The sequence below is a fragment of the Nerophis lumbriciformis genome, linkage group LG23, assembly GCF_033978685.3.
Source record: "Nerophis lumbriciformis linkage group LG23, RoL_Nlum_v2.1, whole genome shotgun sequence".
In the NCBI taxonomy this organism is placed as follows: Eukaryota; Metazoa; Chordata; class Actinopteri; order Syngnathiformes; family Syngnathidae; genus Nerophis; species Nerophis lumbriciformis.
Genome location: NC_084570.2, coordinates 32,004,756 through 32,024,463, shown reverse-complemented (window position 1 = coordinate 32,024,463; position 19,708 = coordinate 32,004,756). Strand labels below are relative to the sequence as shown.

Here is a 19,708-nt window from a genome sequence, read left to right as displayed (position 1 = left end):
GAATGACAGACAGAAATACCCATTTTTTTACATATATAAATTTATTTAGCTATTCTTGTTTAAATCACACTTACGTGTAACTTACAAATGACAATATATTTATTTATTTAAGTGTGTATCAAATTGGTAGCCCTTCGCATTAATCAGTACCCAAGAAGTAGTTTTTGGTTTCAAAAAGGTTGGTGACCCCTGTACTAGGGCATAAAATCAGTGTCAGTTGAATCGGTCCATAGGTTGCCTGTAGGGATTTTTAATGTCCAGCAGATGTCAGTATTTAGTGACACAGTATCGACACAGTATCAATACAGTTTTGCAATGTGTCGAAACGCTTCCTGACGCCTCATCAACCCATCACTAATGCATGGAGACCTGAGCTCCTGCTCAGGACAGAGAACTTCCTCTGGCAGTGACAGACAGCAGACCGTCAGAAAAATGGCATTTTCCAACTTAAATAGCCCATAGCCCCGCCCACTAGCTGGGACCAATTTGACAGGGGGAATTAAGAATGCCGTTCTTTTGTAAAATACACCATAAATAGCCATCACACATCTAAAAGTATTCACATAGTACTTTTGCATTTGTAGAGCAATCATTTTTGTATACAGTGTATTCAGGCTTAGGTAACATAACTTTTAAATGTCCGGTGTCCTTCTGTAACACTCAGCTTTTGAGAACCATGGTTCGGCCCAAATTAGGCCTAATTAGTCAAGGCAGGTGTGTTCACCTATATAAAGCCCTCAGCCCGACCCTGACTCTTTTAGCCACCTGTTCAGAGCCATGGTGAGTGACAGGTTATAATTTGATTGTTGAGCACATGCTTTTCACTGACTCAAACAGATCGAATGTTTGTTGTTTGTCCAAGTTGTGTTTCCTTACAGATGTGCACGGTTTGTAAGGAAGTTTAAGGTGAAACGGTGACAGTGGGAGTGGGGGGGTCAAACTGTCACAGCTAGTGATGGGTTGATGAGGCGTCATGAAGTGTTTCGACACATTGCAAAACTGTATTGATACTGTGTCGATACTGTGTCACTAAATACTGACATCTGCTGGACATTAAAAATCCCTACAGGCAACATATGGACCGACTCAACTGACACTGATTTTATGACCTAGTACAGTGGTTCTCAAATGGGGGTACGCGTACCCCTGGGGGTACTTGAAGGTATGCCAAGGGGTACATGAGATTTTTAAAAAATATTCTAAAAATAGCAACAATTCAAAAATCCTTTATAAATATATTTATTGAATAATACTTCAACAAAATATGAATGTAAGTTCATAAACTCAGTGAAGCACAAGCTCAGGTTTGTCACTAAAATGTCTGTCAAAAAGAACTGAAAAGAAATGCAACAATGCAATATTCAGTGTTGACAGCTAGATTTTTTGTGGACGTGTTCCATAAATATTGATGTTAAAGATTTTTTTTTTTTTGTGAAGAAATGTTTAGAATTAAGTTCATGAATCCAGATGGATCTCTATTACAATCCCCAAAGAGGGCACTTTAAGTTGATGATTACTTCTATGTGTAGAAATCTTTATTTATAATTGAATCACTTGTTTATTTTTAGTTATTTTTATATCTTTTTTTCCAAATAGTTCAAGAAAGACCACTACAAATGAGCAATATTTTGCACTGTTATACAATTTAATAAATCAGAAACTGATGACTTAGTGCTGTATTTTTTTTTCAACCAAAAATGCTTTGCTCTGATTAGGGGGTACTTGAATTAAAAAAAATTCACAGGGGGTACATTGCTGAAAAAAGGTTGAGAACCACTGACCTAGTATATACAATAATATAAACCAAGTCATTGTATTTTATTTAGGATTATTTCATAACTTCATTTAAATAAAAATATATTTTTTGTCTTTTTTAGATACAGTCAATAAATAATGTGAACATGTATCATAACATGGAAATCTAAGAGAACGTGTTGTGAATGAGGATGCTTGTGGACCTGGAAATTATTATTTATTTTTTTTACACATTTTTATTTAAAAAAAAAACAGTTTTTCCAACGTATTCAATTTTAGACGCTTTCTCTTCTTAGTATTTCTCCGGCTGTAGAAAAGAGCCGCTCACAGGGCACAGAGGAGGCGTCAGTGCGACACAGTTCGCGTATCGGTCACGTGACCAAAACAGCTCATGATCGGTCACGTGACTTTCTAAAAGCGGTACGCGCACCGACACAGGGTTTCGCTCTATGAGCTCGACGCATGCGCCGATGCATCGGTGTTGCCGGACCCATCACTAGTCACAGCCGAGTTATCACTGCCATTATCCACCCGTCGCAGACTAATGATCCCTCCTTGCTCTGTCTACTTATTTTATGTCAGACCAGTGGTGGTATCATGTTTTTATGAGTGAGGGCCAAGTCTAGTTTTGGTGAACTCAATGTGTCAGAATAAAGATATGGCAGTTTGCTTCAGTCAAGGTCTAAAAGAGAAGTGTGCTGTATGTTTCCATTTCGGTGTCCAGATTCCAAGATTTCATATGTGCTGTCACGTGATTTTGTTCAGCTCAAGAAACTATGCGACCTTTAACCAGTACTCTCTAACGTTGTCGGTGCTTGAAGGGCCCTTCTCACATTGCCAGTTTAGATGGCGGTTCGGCCATTCACCGTGCTTCGCCAAAGACCATGTTGACATCGAACAGAAAACCTGGTCACTTGTCCGACAAAATAATGATAATGCCGAGTTATCACTGCCATTATCCACCCATCACAGACCAATGATCCCTCCTTGCTCTGTCTACTTATTCTCTGTCAGACCAGTGGTGGTATCATGTTTTTATGAGTGAGGGCCAAGTCCTGTTTTGGTGTACCAAATGTGTCGGAATAAGAATATGGCAGTTTGCTTCAGTCAAGGTCTAAAAGACAAGTGCTCTAACCACGTGGTTAGTGTCCGCCCTGAGATCTGTAGATCGTCAGTTCAAACCCCGGCCGAGTCATACCAAAGACTATAAAAATGGGACCCATTACCTCCCTCCTTGACATTCAGCATCAAGGGTTGGAATTGGGGGTTATATCACCAAAATGATTCCCGAGCGTGACTGCTCACTGCTCCCCTCACCTCCCAGGGGGTAGAACAAGGGGATGGGTCAAATGCAGAGGGTAATTTCACCACACCGAGTGTGTGTGTGACTATCAGGGGTACTTTTATTATTTATTATTAAGTGTGCGTATGTTTCCATTTCGGTGTCCAGATTCCAATATTCCAGATGTGCTGTCACATGATTTTTTTCAGCCAAAGAAACTATGCGACCTTTAACCCTGTCACCCCTGTCCAGCGGAGTCAAAAATAACACAGATACATACGTTGGGACTCAGGGGTGCTAGCTTGCTGTTAGCGGTGAGCTATTGTGTGTTTAGCTGTTGTGTAACCGCCAACTGTTTACCCTTTGAAAGGACTAAAATACAGAAACAAAGCAACGTGTGTGTTTTTTGGAGGACATTTAGATGTTAACTGGCTTGTATCGGACATCTTAGATACGAGCTGATATAAAACGATACTTGCTTTTTGGCTGATATGAGACAGATAACCGAATCCACATGGGGACTAAAGTTGTTGTGTCTCTGCCCGTCGCAGGTGTCGCCATAGTTCCTGTATGCACCAACAGGAAGGCGGTGTCGAGTTATCTCTCACACACACACACACACACACACACACACACACACACCTGCTCCATGGAGATAAAAGTGTGGCGAGGGCCCAGGCAGAGGTCGAGATGAGGGCAGAGGGAACGCCCCAGCCAATGCTGACACAACGGACTTAAAGTCGGCTCGCCGTCACGCGTCCTGCTGATGCCCCGCCCCTTCACCAGCCTAGCCATGTTGCCGAAGAGGAAGCTGTACGTGGTGGTGGTGATCGCCGCCGTCCTCCTCCTCATGCTCGCCAGTCAGAGTATCCAAAAAAGGCATTTCCTGTCTTTGTACTTGGACACGCCCCCCAGCCTGGCTACATCCAGTGGGAAATCCTTCCGTAGGGAGACGGGTGAGTATCGTTGTGTTTACGGCAACATTTGAGGTCTCGGAAATAATCTTTACAAAGTTCTGTCACTTTGTAAAATATCCAGGCGGCTAAGTAAGGAAAGACCAGATGTAATGGTTTTGTGTTTTGGTCAGTGCTCGGGTTGTACGGTATACCGGTACTAGTATAGTACCGCGATACTAATGAATCATATTCGGTACTATACCGCCTTTAAAAAGTACCGTTTTTTTTTACGGGCGTGACGGCATGTCACAACATGACATTGCTGGTTTTACAAGCAGAGGAGCATGTTCGACAGCGGACACACACGGAGTACTTACAAGCAGACACAGTGTGTAGACAGAAAAGGGAGAATGGATGCATTTTGGTGTAAAAACTAAAGATAAAGGTGAAGTTGTAACACTGAAACACCCTCAGGAAGAGGTGCCGACTTCGCAGTCGGCATTGTTTAAGCTACTTCTAAATCACTAATCCTGGCCTCAATAGTGACAAATAAAGTATGTTTCTTACAAGTACCATTATCAGTGGAGGACGAGGAATAGCTAAACATGCTTCACGACACACCGTAGCTCACCGGCGTCACCGCTAATGACGCCGTTCCTGAATGTAAACAAACGCCATGGGTCCATCCACCGTAATGATACAAAGTACAAGAGCGTATCTCGTCGTTACTACTATGATTACATCGATATTTTTTATCATCACAAAATCTTTTTTCTTTTTTTTAAAATTCATATTATGTTTATAAACTCAGGAAATATGTCTCTGGACACATGAGGACTTTGAATATGACCAATGTATGAGCCTGTAACTACTTGGTATCCGATCGATACCTAAATGTGTGGTATCCCAAAACTAATGTAAAGTATCAAACAAGAGAAGAATAAGTGATTATTACATTTTAACAGAAGTGTAGATATAACATGTTAAAACAGAAAATAAGCAGATATTAACAGTAAATGAACAAGTAGATTAATAATCAGTTTTTACAGCTTGTCTTTTATAATGTTGACAAAATAATATAATATAAAAGACACAATATGTTACTGCATACGTCAGCAGACTAGTTAGGAGCCTTTGTTTGTTTACTTACTACTAAAAGACAAGTTGTCTAGTATGTTCACTATTTTATTTAAAGACTAAATTGCAATAATAAACATACGTATGTTTAATGTACCCTAAGTTAAAATAAAGCCAATAGTGACATTTTTTGTGGTCCCCTTTATTTAGAAAAGTATCGAAATACATTTTGGTACTGGTACCAAAATATTGGTATCGGGACAACAATAGTCCGTGCTACTACGTAGCTTGAATGGAATGAAAACTGTTGATAAGTGGATGGTTAGAAAGCTGTTCAATGATTGGTCGGAAGGATACTGGTCCTGCTTTCCATTGTTTTATGACACTGCTGTTTTGTGGGTGCAGCTCCTCCCAATGGCGTCTCCGCTACACACGTTCCTCCCAGCGCCGCCAGGCACGAGGTGCCAATCAAGAACTCTGAAGTTGTCCCCAGGTAACACAGAGAAAGTGGGCTGGTAGTCCAAACATGGAGTTGACGCTTTGAACGTCTGTGTCGTCCTCCCAGGCCCTGCAGTTGTTCCCAGTCCTGCGTCTCAGATCTGGGCGCGTCAGACTGGTTCAGCCATCGCTATGATCCCCAACAGCAACCCTTCCTCCAGGATAGCAACATGAGCTTGGACCCTGACGCCCTCCAGTGGTGGCTGGTGAGGACTACAGTACACAGCACGCGTAGATTCTTCAACCATGGTGGCAATCTTCGGCCACCTGACGACTGGGTTCGATTCCCTTTAATGGGGTGAAAATTGGATTCAGAATCAGGTTTTGATTCAATACAATTCTTGTAATATACAAAATCCAAAAGCAGTGAAGTTGTCACGTTGTGTAAATGGTAAATAAAAACAGAATACAATGATTTGCAAATCCTTTTCAACTTATATTCAATTGAAAAGACTGCAAAGACAAGATACTTAACGTTCAAACTGGAAAACTTTATTTTTTGCAAATATTAGCTCATTTGGAATTTGATGCCTGCAACATGTTTAAAAAAAGCTGGCACAAGTGGCAAAAAAGACTGAGGAAGTTGAGGAATGCTCATCAAACACTTATTTGGAACATCCCACAAGTGAACAGGCTAATTGGGAACAGGTGGGTGCCAAGATTGGGTATAAAAGCAGCTTCCATGAAATGCTCAGTCATTCACAAACAAGGATGGGGCGAGGGTCACCACTTTGTCAACAAATGCGTGAGCAAATTGTCCAACAGTCAAAGAACAACATTTCTCAACCAGCTATTGCAAGGAATTCAGGGATTTCACCATCTACGGTCCGTAATATCATCAAAAGCTTCAGAATCTGGAGAAATCACTGCACATAAGCAGCAAGGCTGAAAACCAACATTGAATGCCCGTGACCTTCGATCCCTCAGGCGGTACTGCATCAAAAAGCGACATCAGTGTGTAAAGGATATCACCACATGGGCTCAGGAACACTTCAGAAAACCACTGTCAGTAACTACATCTGTAAGTGCAAGTTAAAACTCTACTATGCAAAGCGAAAACCATTTATATACAAAACACCCAGAAACGCCGCCGGTTTCGCTGGGCACGAGCTCATCTAAGATGGACTGATGCAAAGTGGAAAAGTGTTCTGTGGTCTGACGAGTCCACATTTCAAATTGTTTTTTGGAAACTGTGGACGTCCTGTCCTCCGGAACAAAGAGGAAAAGAACCATCCGGATTGTTCTAGGCGCAAAGTTAAAAAGCCAGCATCTGTGATGGTATGGGGGTGTATTAGTGCCCAAGACATGGGTAACTTACACATCTGTGAAGGCACCATTAATGCTGAAAGGTACATAAAAGTTTTGGAGCAACATAAGTTGCCATCCAAGCAACGTTATCATGGACGCCCCTGCTTATTTGAGGCGGTATAGCTCGGTTGGTAGAGGGGCCGTGCCAGCAACTTGAGGGTTCCAAGTTCGATCCCCGCTTCTGACATCCTAGTCACTGCCGTTGTGTCCTAGGGCAAGACACTTTACCCACCTGCTCCCAGTGCCACCCACACTGGTTTAAAAATGTAACTTAGATATTGGGTTTCACAATGTAAAGCGCGTTGAGTCTCTGGAGAAAAGTGCTATATAAATATAATTCACTTAAGTTATTTCAGCAAGACAATGCCAAGCCAAGTGTTACAACAGTGTGGCTTCATGTAAAAGAGTGCGGGTACTAGACTGGCCTGCCTGTAGTCCAGACCTGTCTCCCATTGAAAATGTGTGGTGCATTATGAAGCCTAAAATACCACAACAGAGACCCCGGACTGTTGAACAACTTAAGCTGTACATCAAGCAAGAATTGGAAAGAATTCCACTTCAAAAATGTGTCTCCTCAGTTCCCAAACGTTTACTGAGTGTTGTTAAAAGGAAAGACCATGTAACACAGTGGTAAAAATGTCCCTGTGACAACTTTTTTGCAATGTGTTGCTGCCATTAAATTATTATTATTTGCAAAAAAAAATGAAGTTTCTCAGTGTGAACATTAAATATATTGTCTTTGCAGTCTATTCAATTGAATATAAGTTGAAAAGGATTTGCAAATAATTGTATTCTTTTTATTTACCATTTACACAACGTGACAACATCACTAGTTTTGTATTATTTGGTAATTAAATTATAGTGAAACCTTTTCAAAACAGGTTTCAGAAACTCATCTTGGCTTAAATAAGCAGTGTTGACCTGAAACACTTATTTATAAAAATGTTTTTTAAAATGGTATTTACAAAAATCTAATTTTTATACTTTATTGCAATGATTTCCCAAATGTACACAAAATCTTGTCCTTTAACATTGCCCCCTTTTTTCCATAAATAAACAGCAATAATTTTAGTGAATGTCATATATATATATATATATATATATATATATATATATATATATATATATATATATATATATATATATATATATATATATATATATATATATATATATATATATATATATATATATGTGTGTGTGTGTATATATATGTATATATATGTGTGTGTGTATATATATATAAAAAATTTAAAACACACATAAAAAAAGTTAAGATAATTTTAATCTCATAAAAGAAAATTAAGCAACTCCAACTTTACAATAGCGTATTTTCCGGACTAAAAAGCGCACCGGATTATAAGGCGCACTGCCGATGGGCGGGTCGAGTCAGGTCTATTTTCATACAAGAGACGCACCGGATTATAAGGCGCATTAAAGGAGTCATATTATTTTATTTTTTTCTAAATGTAAAAGACTTCCTTGTGGTCTACATAACATGTAATGGTGGTTCTTTGGTCAAAATGTTGCATAGATGATGTTTTACAGATCATCTTCAAGTCGCTTTCTGACAGTTGCTTCAGGATGCGCCGTTTTGTGGGCGGTCTTATTTACGTGCCTCCACTTTGACAGCGTCTTCTCCCCGTCATCTTTGTTGTAGCGGTGTAGCGTGCAAGGACAGGAGTGGAAGAAGTGTCAAAAGATGGAGCTAACTGTTTTAATGACATTCAGACTTTACTTCAATCAATAACGGAGCAGCATCTCCTCATCCTTGGCTCACTAGTGCAACAACACCGGAATGTGACCCGTGAAAAACCCTCCGACCGGAACTCTCTAATAACTAAAGTTCCTTGGGTGAATAATGTAAACTCACTACACCGGTATGTTTTAGCGTTTACATGGCGAGTTTACTGACAGATATAAGTAAGAACTTTACACTACTTTATATTAGAAATGGCAACAGCGAAGGATACATGTCCCATAAAAAGAAGATAGAGAAAAAGAAGAAGCTTATCGACCACGGTGTCTGCACAGACTACAAAGGCGGACTCGCGCAAATTTTCAGGGCTTATGCAGATCCCAAATACAGATCAGCAGGTACCAGAAGGTAAGAAAAGTTGCTTTTGCATAATATTATGAAACAAAACACCAGATAATGTCTTACCTTATACACACACCATAATAATACTCATATGTTGAAGCACAGTACAATCCTTCAAGCGGTGCGGCTTCATAGCTTACCAAAGTCGTACTAAAACATTTTGATAGATTTTTGAGTGCAGTGGGTAATGTTCTATATTTTCAATGGAACATATAAAATGTTTGTGTTATTTGCTTGAGTCATATTGCAGTCTACACGTATCTCTTATGTGTGACTGCCATCTACTGGTCACACTTATAATTTCACCATGTACCAAATAATATAGCTTATTTCACCATGTACCAAATAATATAGCTTCGAGGTCAGTAAGCACAACCAAAATGATTCCGTACATTAGGCGCACCAGGTTGTAAGGCGCACTGTCGAGTTTTGAGAAAATTAAAGGATTTTAAGTGCGCCTTTTAGTCCAAAAAATACGGTACTTGGATACCAATTTACAAAGCAATTGAGAAGACATACAAATATAATACTACAAAAAGGAAAACCAATAATTAATTAAATAATTTAAATAATAATAACATTGTCAATAATAGTTGTTTAATGTTTTTAATCCAAAATTGTATTCTTACTTTGTTTTTTTGCTGTTTTGTTTATTACTATTTAAAGGCCTACTGAAATGCGATTTTCTTATTTAAACGGGGATAGCAGGTCCATTTTATGTGTCATACTTGATCATTTCGCGATATTGCCATATTTGTGCTGAAAGGATTTAGTAGAGAACATCGACGATAAAGTTCGCAACTTTTGGTCGCTGATAAAAAAGCCTTGCCTGTACCGGATGTAGCTGACGAGTAGTGTGACGTCACAGGTTGTGGAGCTCCTCACATCTGCACATTGTTTACAATCATGGCCACCAGCAGCGACAGCGATTCGGACCGAGAAAGCGACGATTTCCCCATTAATTTGAGCGAGGATGAAAGATTTGTGGATGAGGAAAGTGAGAGTGAAGGACTGACTAGAGGGCAGTGGGAGCGATTCAGATAGGGAAGATGCTGTGAGAGGCGGATGGGACCTGATATTCAGCTGGGAATGACTAAAACAGTAAATAAACACAAGACATATACAGGTAAAAGCCAGTAAATTAGAATATTTTGAAAAACTTGATTTATTTCAGTAATTGCATTCAAAAGGTGTAACTTGTACATTATATTTATTCATTGCACACAGACTGATGCATTCAAATGTTTATTTCATTTAATTTTGATGATTTGAAGTGGCAACAAATGAAAATCCAAAATTCCGTGTGTCACAAAATTAGAATATTACTTAAGGCTAATACAAAAAAGGGATTTTTAGAAATGTTGGCCAACTGAAAAGTATGAAAATGAAAAATATGAGCATGTACAATACTCAATACTTGGTTGGAGCTCCTTTTGCCTCAATTACTGCGTTAATGCGGCGTGGCATGGAGTCGACGAGTTTCTGGCACTGCTCAGGTGTTATGAGAGCCCAGGTTGCTCTGATAGTGGCCTTCAACTCTTCTGCGTTTTTGGGTCTGGCATTCTGCATCTTCCTTTTCACAATACCCCACAGATTTTCTATGGGGCTAAGGTCAGGGGAGTTGGCGGGCCAATTTAGAACAGAAATACCATGGTCCGTAAACCAGGCACGGGTAGATTTTGCGCTGTGTGCAGGCGCCAAGTCCTGTTGGAACTTGAAATCTCCATCTCCATAGAGCAGGTCAGCAGCAGGAAGCATGAAGTGCTCTAAAACTTGCTGGTAGACGGCTGCGTTGACCCTGGATCTTAGGAAACAGAGTGGACCGACACCAGCAGATGACATGGCACCCCAAACCATCACTGATGGTGGAAACTTTACACTAGACTTCAGGCAACGTGGATCCTGTGCCTCTCCTGTCTTCCTCCAGACTCTGGGACCTCGATTTCCAAAGGAAATGCAAAATTTGCATGGTTGGGTGATGGTTTGGGGTGCCATGTCATCTGTCCCGTCCATATAACCCGCCAATACAACTCAAACACCTGCACAACACACTCAATCCCACAGCCCAAAGTACCGTTCACCTCCCCAAAGTTCATACAGCACATGTATTTCCCCAAAGTCCCCAAAGTTACGTACGTGACATGCACATAGCGGCACGCACGTACGGGCAAGCGATCAAATGTTTGAAGCCGCAGCTGCATGCGTACTGACCTCTGTACAACTCAAAGTCCTCCTGGTAAGAGTCTCTGTTGTCCCAGTTCTCCACAGGCCAATGGTAAAGCTTGACTGTCATCTTCCGGGAATGTAAACAATGAAACACCGGCTGTGTTTGTGTTGCTGCAGTCGGCCGCAATACACCGCTTCCCTCCTACAGCTTTCTTCTTTGCTGTCTCCATTGTTCATTGAACAAATTGCAAAAGATTCACCAACACAGATGTCCAGAATACTGTGGAATTTTGCGATGAAAACAGACTACTTAATAGCTGGCCACCATGCTGTCCCAAAATGTCCTCTACAATCCGTGACGTCACGCGCTGACGTCATCATACCGAGACGTTTTCAGCAGGATATTTCGCGCAAAATTTAAAATTGCACTTTAGTAAGCTAACCCGGCCGTATTGGCATGTGTTGCAATGTTAAGATTTCATCATTGATGTATAAACTATCAGACTGCGTGGTCGGTAGTAGTGGGTATCAGTAGGCTTTTAAATTCATTCTCGAAAACTATGAATCGGAATAAATAAAAATTGCCATGTGAATCGATTTTTTTTATCGTTGATATTTTTGTTTTAAGAATTGGAATCAAAAAAAAAAAAAAAAGATTGATTTGAATTTCATTTTCAAATACAAAAAAAATCTAATTGAAAAACAAAGTGGTCTTCTTTTTTCGTGTGAAAAAGCAATGACTGATTAAAAAAAACGTTAAAAGTTCGTATGACAAAAACGATAATCACCAGTCAGCAGAAAAGGAAAAAAAAAGTATTTTTATATTCTGACACCAGAGCCCAGTAGTTGCTATTAAATCCTATTTGCTACAAGACAGTGCACTGTACTGTAGGTAAAAAAAAGGTGTTGTATTTTATCCTGCGTCAAAGACCAGGGGCCTCATGTAACGAGAGATGCGTGGATTTCCTACAAATACTAGTACTATACTAGTACCGTTTTTTATTCATTAATACAGCAATACTATACTAGTACCGTTTTTGACTCATTAGTAGCGCAATACTATATTAGTACCATTTATGATTCATTAGTACCGCGATACTATACTAAAACCGTTTTTGATTCATTAGTACCGCGATACTATACTACAAGTTTGTAGTACTGTTTTTGATTCATTAGTACCGCGATACTATACTAATACCGTTTTTGATTAATTAGTACCGTGATACTATACTAATACCGTTTTTGATTAATTAGTACCGTGATACTATACTAATACCGTTTTTGATTAATTAGTATCGTGATACTATACTAATACCATACTTGCCAACCCTCCCGAATTTTCCGGGAGACTCCCGAAATTCAGCGTCTCTCCCGAAAACCTCCCGGGACAAATATTCTTCCAAAAATCTCCTGATTTTCAGTCGTAGCTGGAGGCCACGCCCCCTCTAGCTCCATGCGGACCTGAGTGAGGACAGCCTTTTTTCACGTCCGCTTTCCCACGATATAAACAGCGTGTCTGCCCAATCACGTTATTCCATACGAGGCGTCTGGCATACCGCCGATGAGCATGGTACAGATGGAGAAGATCTTCTCGGCGTCCGTGTTGGCGCACACGTTGCCAAAGCCGACGCTGGTCAGGCTGCTGAGGGTGAAGTAGAGGGCGGCGATGTACGAGCTGAGCGCCGACGGGCCGCCGACCGTGTTGTTGACGTAGGGCATCTCCAGGCGTTTGCCCAGCTCATGGAGCCATCCTTGAGGAAGAGACGGGGGTGACAAGAACTAAATCATCCAGACTAGAGATAAATTGTATTATGTTTATCTTACCTAAAAATAAATATATTTATTAATTTAAAAAAAACAACTAAATACATTTTTACTATATTTTGCTAAAAACATCAAAATTAATTGTTTTATTTGTATTTTTTCTGACTCCTTGTTACATCTAGCCATAGAATTATACATTAAAATAAACATATTTGAAATAATTAATTTTAAATGATCATAATAATTCATTTAAAATGACCATATTTAATTATTAAAATAATTGCTTGTTTACCAACAACTTAAGCATTTTATTCATTACATTTTGAAGCTCTCAGAAGCCAAGCTTTGTTATATTCCTTAAGATTTATATATGCAAGTTTGAAGTATCAATTATCTAAACACAGTTTTGTTTGCATATTTTCAGGATGTAGATATATATATATATATATATATATATATGGGCAGCCCGCGGCAGAGGGGTTAGTGCATCTGCCTCACAATACGAAGGTCCTGAGTAGTCTTGGGTTCAATCCCGGACTCGGGATCTTTCTGTGTGGAGTTTGCATGTTCTCCCCGTGACTGCGTGGGTTCCCTCCGGGTACTCCGGCTTCCTCCCACCTCCAAAGACATGCACCTGGGGATAAGTTGATTGGCAACACTAAATTGGCCCTAGTGTGTGAATGTGAGTGTGAAAGTTGTCTGTCTATCTGTGTTGGCCCTGCGATGAGGTGGCGACTTGTCCAGGGTGTACCCCGCCTTCCGCCCGATTGTAGCTGAGATAGGCTCCAGCGCCCCCCGCGACCCCAAAAGGGAATAAGCGGTAGAAATATATATATATCCATCCATCCATTTTCTACCGCTTATTCCCTTCGGGGTCGCGGGGGGCGCTGGAGCCTATCTCAGCTACAATCGGGCGGAAGGCGGGGTATACCCTGGACAAGTCGCCACCTCACCAAGTCAAGTATTTCATATATATGTATGTATATATATATATATATATATTCAAGTCAAGTATCACCAAGTCAAGTATTTCATATACATATATATATATATATATATATATATATATATATATATATATATATATATGAAATACTTGACTTGGTCATTTCTAGCTGTAAATATACTCCTCCCCTCTTAACCACGCCCACAACCACGCCACCCGCCCCCAACCATGCCCCCGCCTCACCCCCGACCACGCCCCCCCCACCTCCCGAAATCGGAGGTCTCAAGGTTGGCAAGTATGACTAATACCGTTTTTGATTCATTAGTACCGCGATACTATACTAATACCGTTTTTGATTCATTAGTACCGCGATACTATAGTAGTACTGCTTTTAACTCATTAGTACAGCAATACTATACTAGTACCGTTTTTGACTCATTAGTAGCATGATACTATACTAGTACCGGTATACCGTACAACCCTAGTGTGTACACAATCTCTAGTCTTCATTCAGTTTCCAAGCTCAGAGGTTCTTGCTGTGAGGCGACAGAGTTCCCCACTGGAACGCAGGCTTTGTTGATCAGAAGTGATTTAGGCGTCCTCATGGATTCCCGGCAGAGCTTGTTAGAAGCCAGGCTAATGGCGGCCGCCATAAGAGCTGATCGTTGAACACGAAGACCTGACCTGATTACAGACTGAAGACGGAGACAATCCTGAATGTTTGGGCGGGACATCAAAATTGTTCCATTAGTAGATGAGAAGCAGGCAGACGCTGACGTCATCCTGCTGATTCATGCTGTCACCGCTGGCCTGCATTCAGCACTGACCTAACTCACTTCTCTCCTCAGAGCCTCCAGCGCGCCGGTAACGACCAAAGTCTACAGGACGTGATGTCACAGATGTTCAAGGTAATTTCCTCGCCCGCCGGGGACTTCACGCTGGGGCCCTTGCGTTGTCGCTCCTGTGCGGTGGTGGGAAACTCCGGCAACTTGCAACAGTCCGGACACGGCAAACTCATAGACTCCCACGGCACTGTGATCCGGTACGCTCCCCCCCCCAACACACACACACACATATACATGCGCACACACACATATACACACGCACACACACATATACACACGCACACACACATATACACAAGCACACACACACACACACACGCACACGCACACGCACACGCACACGCACACACACACACACACACAAATTATTGTATTTGTTACCTTCTTGAGACCTCTGAAAAATACCTACCTCTTTAGGACCACCCTTTCTAGATATATAAAGATTTTTATTTACAACATGAAAAATATGTACATTCTACGCAAATATAAAAAAGCTTGTTGTAAAAAATTAGTTGGAATTTCACATAAAATGATAAAAGTCGTAATTGTACTCAACGCAAGTTAAAATATTATGATAAAAGTTGGACTTTTACTCTAACAGTCGCAATTTTACAAGAAAAGCTGAAAATGTTGGCAATTTTATGAAAAGAGTCGTTACTTTACTCGACAAAAGTCACAATTTTACAAGAAAACTTTAACGTTTTGGCAATATTATAATAATAATCGGAATTTCGCTAGGCAAAATTATGACAAAAGTTATAATTTTACTCAAAAAATTTCACCAATTTACAACAACAAATTGGCAATGTTGTGATAAAAGTCAGAATTTTATAGGACAAATGACACCATTTTGCATGAAGAAGTAATAGTTGTACATGGAAAAGTAATAATTTTACATGACAAAGTAATTTTATGAGAAAATATTGCAATATTACAGAATCAGAAAGAATATGAGAAATGGTTCCCAATTTTATAAGACAAAAGTCGACACATTGTGAGAAAAAGACTGCTTTCAGTTCATTCTCCTTTTTTTTTCTTCTTTTTTTTGTGTGTAATTGGTTTTTAATCTTCATTATTTACTTCAAGTTATTACAGTATGTCTCTATATGCATATTAATTAATTTATTTTAATAAATTTTGGCCAAAGTGGGCGCATTTCAATTTCTTACACACACTTATTTCATATGTTGACCAGAGGGGGAGCACTTCAAATTTTTACACACACTTGTTATTTCATATGTTGACCAGAGGGGGAGCGCTTTTAAAACCGACAGTCATTTTGATAAATTTCACTACCAGGGGTGCAAATGAGACATTCTCTATTAGATGCAATGGTTTTCCGTATTGAGACCATGATTTTTGCCCTCACTTGTTCACACCTCCTCATATGGAAGCTACATTTCCTTGTTGATGTCTCAAGAAGGGTAGAAATACAAGACCACACACACACACACACACACACACACACACACACACACAAATTATTGTATTTGTTACCTTTTTGAGACCTCCGAAAAATGCCTACCTCTTTAGGACCATCCTGTCTAGATATATGAAGATTTGTATTTACAACATTTATAATATATACATACTATGCAAATATAAAAAAGCTTGTTGTGAAAAATGAGTTGGAATTTAACAAGAAAAAGGTCAGAATTTCACAGGAAAAACTTAGAATTTTGGCAGTATTATGATAAAAGTCGTAATTTTACTCAACGCAAGTCAAAATATTATGATAAAAGTTGGAATTTTACTCTAACAGTCGCAATTTTACAAGAAAAGCTTTAAATTTTGGCAATTTTATGAAGAGTCGTAACTTTACTCGGCAAAAGTCACAATTTTACAAGAAAACTTTAACATTTTGGCAATATTATAATAATAATAATCGGAATTTCACCTAGCAAAATTATGACAAAAGTCATAATTTTACTCAAAAAATGTCACCAATTTACAACAACAAAATTGGCAATGTTGTGGTAAAAGTCAGAATTTTATAGGACAAATGTCACCATTTTGCATGAAAAAGTAATAATTTTATGAGAAAATATTGCAATATTTCAGAAGCAGAAAGAAAATGACAAATGGTTCCCAATTTTATAAGAGAAAAGTTGACACATTGTGTGAAAAAGACTTAATTATTTTAATTTTTTATTTTTTGTGTGTAATTGGTTTGTAATCTTCATTATTTACTTCAAGTTATTACAGTGGGTCTCTATATACATATTTATTTATTTTAATTAATTTTGGCCAGAGGGGGAGCACTTCAAATTTTTGCACACACTTGTTATTTCATATGTTGGCCAGAGGGGGAGCACTTGTAAAACCGACACACAGTCAATTTGAAAAATCCCTCCTTTTTGGGACCACCCTCATTTTGATAGATTTCACCACCAGGGGTGCAAATGAGACATTAAGAAAAACTTCGAATTTTGGCAGTATTATAATAAAAGTCGTAATTGTATCAACGCAAGTCAAAATATTATGATAAAAGTTGGAATTTTACAAGAAAAGCTTAAAATGTTGGCAATTTTATGAAAAGAGTTGTAACTTTCCTTGGCAAAAGTCAAAATTTTACAGTAAAACTAACATTTTGGCAATATTATAATAATAATCGGAATTTCACCCCGCAAAATTATGACAAAAGTCACCATTTTACTCCAAAAATGTCACCAATTTACAAGAACAGCAAAAAAATTGGCAATGTTGTGATAAAAGTCAGAATTTTATAGGACAAATGTCACCATTTTGCATGAAAAAGTAATAATTTTATGAGAAAATATTGCAATATTACAGAAGCAGAAAGAATGAGAAATGGTTCTCCAATTTTATGAGACAAAAGTTGACACATTGTGAGAAAAAGACTGCTTTCAGTTCTTTTTTTTTTTTGTGTGGAATTGGTTTTTAATCTTCATTATTTACTTTGTTATTATAGTATGTCTCTATATACATATTTATTTATTTATTTTAATTCATTTTGGCCATAGGGGGGGAATTTCAATTTCTTACACACACACTTATTGCATATGTTGGCCAGAGGGGGGAGCACTTCAAATTTTTACACACACTTGTTATTTCATATATTGACCAGAGGGGAAGCACTTTTAAAACCGACACATAGTCAATTTGAAAAATCCCTCCTTTTTGGGACCACCCTCATTTTGATAGATGTCACCACCAGGGGTGCAAATGAGACATTCTCTATCAGATGCAATGTTATTGGGACCATGATTTATGTCCTCACTTGTTCACACCTCCTCATATGGAAGCTACTTTTCCTTCTTGATGTCTCAAGAAGGTAGAAATACAAGAACACACACACACACACATCTGACCTGCTTGTTGGCTCCCTCTCAGGATGAACAAAGCCGTGACTCTGAGTTTTGAAAGGGACGTTGGGAATCGCACCACGCACCACTTCATGTACCCGGAGAGTGCGGTGGACGTGGAGGGCGGTGTGAGTCTCATCCTGCTGCCGTTCAAGCTGCGAGACATGGAGTGGCTGACCAGCGCTCTGTCCACTGGGCAGATCAAAATGTAGGCAACTATTGATGCTTTTCTGATCACTAAGTAACAATCAAGCCCCAGGCTTCTTGTGGCACCAATCAAGAGTTTGTTAGTGGTAGGGCTGCACGATTCATCCACATTGAGATTTAAATTTGAGCAATTGTTTGTTTTTTTCCTCCACCGTCATCGCCATTTGAGTGATAGACACTTCACTTTTATTCGTCTCTCGTGCCAAACAGGGAGACAGAGGTCTCCCTCCGTGCACCTGAGCCGTTTATTTAACATTACAATGACCTGAACGCAGTGAGCCCTCTTTTCACTCGTTCACAATCTTTGTCCTGGTGGGCAGAAAACGAGACCGCCAGCTTTACACGTACAGGAAGTACGGACAAACAGCTTCCCTACTCGAGAGCGGCAAGTAGGGTTGTCCCGATACCAATATTTTGGTAACGATACTTTTTGGTACATTTCTAAAAAAAAAAGGGGACCCTAAAAACTGTCATTATTGGCTTTATTTTAACAAAAAATCTTAAGGTACATTAAACATATGTTTATTATTGTAATTTAGTCCTTAAATAAAATAGTGAACATACTAGACAACTTGTCTTTTGGTGGTAAGTAAACAAACAAAGACTCCTGATTAGTCTGCTGACGTATGCAGAAAGATATTGTCATTTATCTACCTATTATTTTGTCAACAATTTTGCCTCCACAACCTGTAGAAAGGGTGGTCCCCACAAGTGATGATCAAAAACTTGGTCCCCATTCTAAATGATAACCTGTGTGTGTGTGTGTGTCTGTGTGTGTGTGTCACCAGGACGTACATGAGGGTGAAAGACCGAGTGAAAGCAGATAAAGATAAGGTAAGAACAGTAGAAGGATAACTAATTGTTGTGACCCCATGGTAAGTGTGTGTGTGTGTGTGTGTGTGTGTGTGTGTGTGTGTGTGTGTGTGTGTGTGTGTGTGTGTGTGTGTGTGTGTGTGTGTGTGTGTGTGTGTCTTAGGTCATGGTGGTGAATCCAGTTTTCTTTAAATACGTTCATGATCGCTGGACCGAGCGTCATGGCCGCTACCCGTCCACAGGCATGCTGGCCCTCATCTTCGCCCTGCACACCTGCGACCAGGTACATCACTTATATTTCACTCAAGTATTGATGGAAAGTTTAGTAGCCTAACGGGACTCTAGACTCGTGTTTTTCAACTTTTTTTGAGCCAAGACACTTTTTTTTTCATTGAAAAAAATCCGGTGGCACACCACCAGCAGAAATCATTAAAAAAAATTAAACTCATTGATTGATTGATTGAAACTTTTAGTAGTAGATTGCACAGTACAGTACATATTCCGTACAATTGACCACTAAATGGTAACACCCGAATAAGTTTTTCAACTGGTTTAAGTCGGGGTCCAAGTTAATCAATTCATTTATTGACAATAAAAAGTTGTTGGATATGACTTTAAACCATAACCAAGCATGCATCACTATAGCTCTTGTCTCAAAGTAGGTGTACTGTCACCACCTGTCACATCACGCCCTGACTTATTTTGAGGTTTTTGGTGATTTCCT

At 39.5% G+C, this 19,708-nt stretch overlaps 1 protein-coding gene across 2 annotated transcripts in view; it reads left to right on the top strand.

Moving 5' to 3' along the window:
• The window catches only part of st3gal8 (ST3 beta-galactoside alpha-2,3-sialyltransferase 8), a 62,434-nt gene that overhangs the window by 38,089 nt on the left and 4,637 nt on the right, over positions 1-19,708 (top strand). The window contains exons 1-8 of one of the 2 annotated variants that reach the window (XM_061984731.2): positions 723-780; positions 3,589-3,993; positions 5,416-5,503; positions 5,576-5,714; positions 14,642-14,835; positions 17,993-18,172; positions 18,960-19,005; positions 19,148-19,267. In XM_061984731.2, coding sequence (XP_061840715.1) covers positions 3,804-3,993; positions 5,416-5,503; positions 5,576-5,714; positions 14,642-14,835; positions 17,993-18,172; positions 18,960-19,005; positions 19,148-19,267 — 957 coding nt within the window. In that variant the 5' untranslated portion in view covers positions 723-780; positions 3,589-3,803. Of the gene's footprint in view, positions 1-722; positions 781-3,588; positions 3,994-5,415; positions 5,504-5,575; positions 5,715-14,641; positions 14,836-17,992; positions 18,173-18,959; positions 19,006-19,147; positions 19,268-19,708 lie in introns of those variants that run through there. The other variant, XM_061984730.1, reaches the window with a different exon arrangement.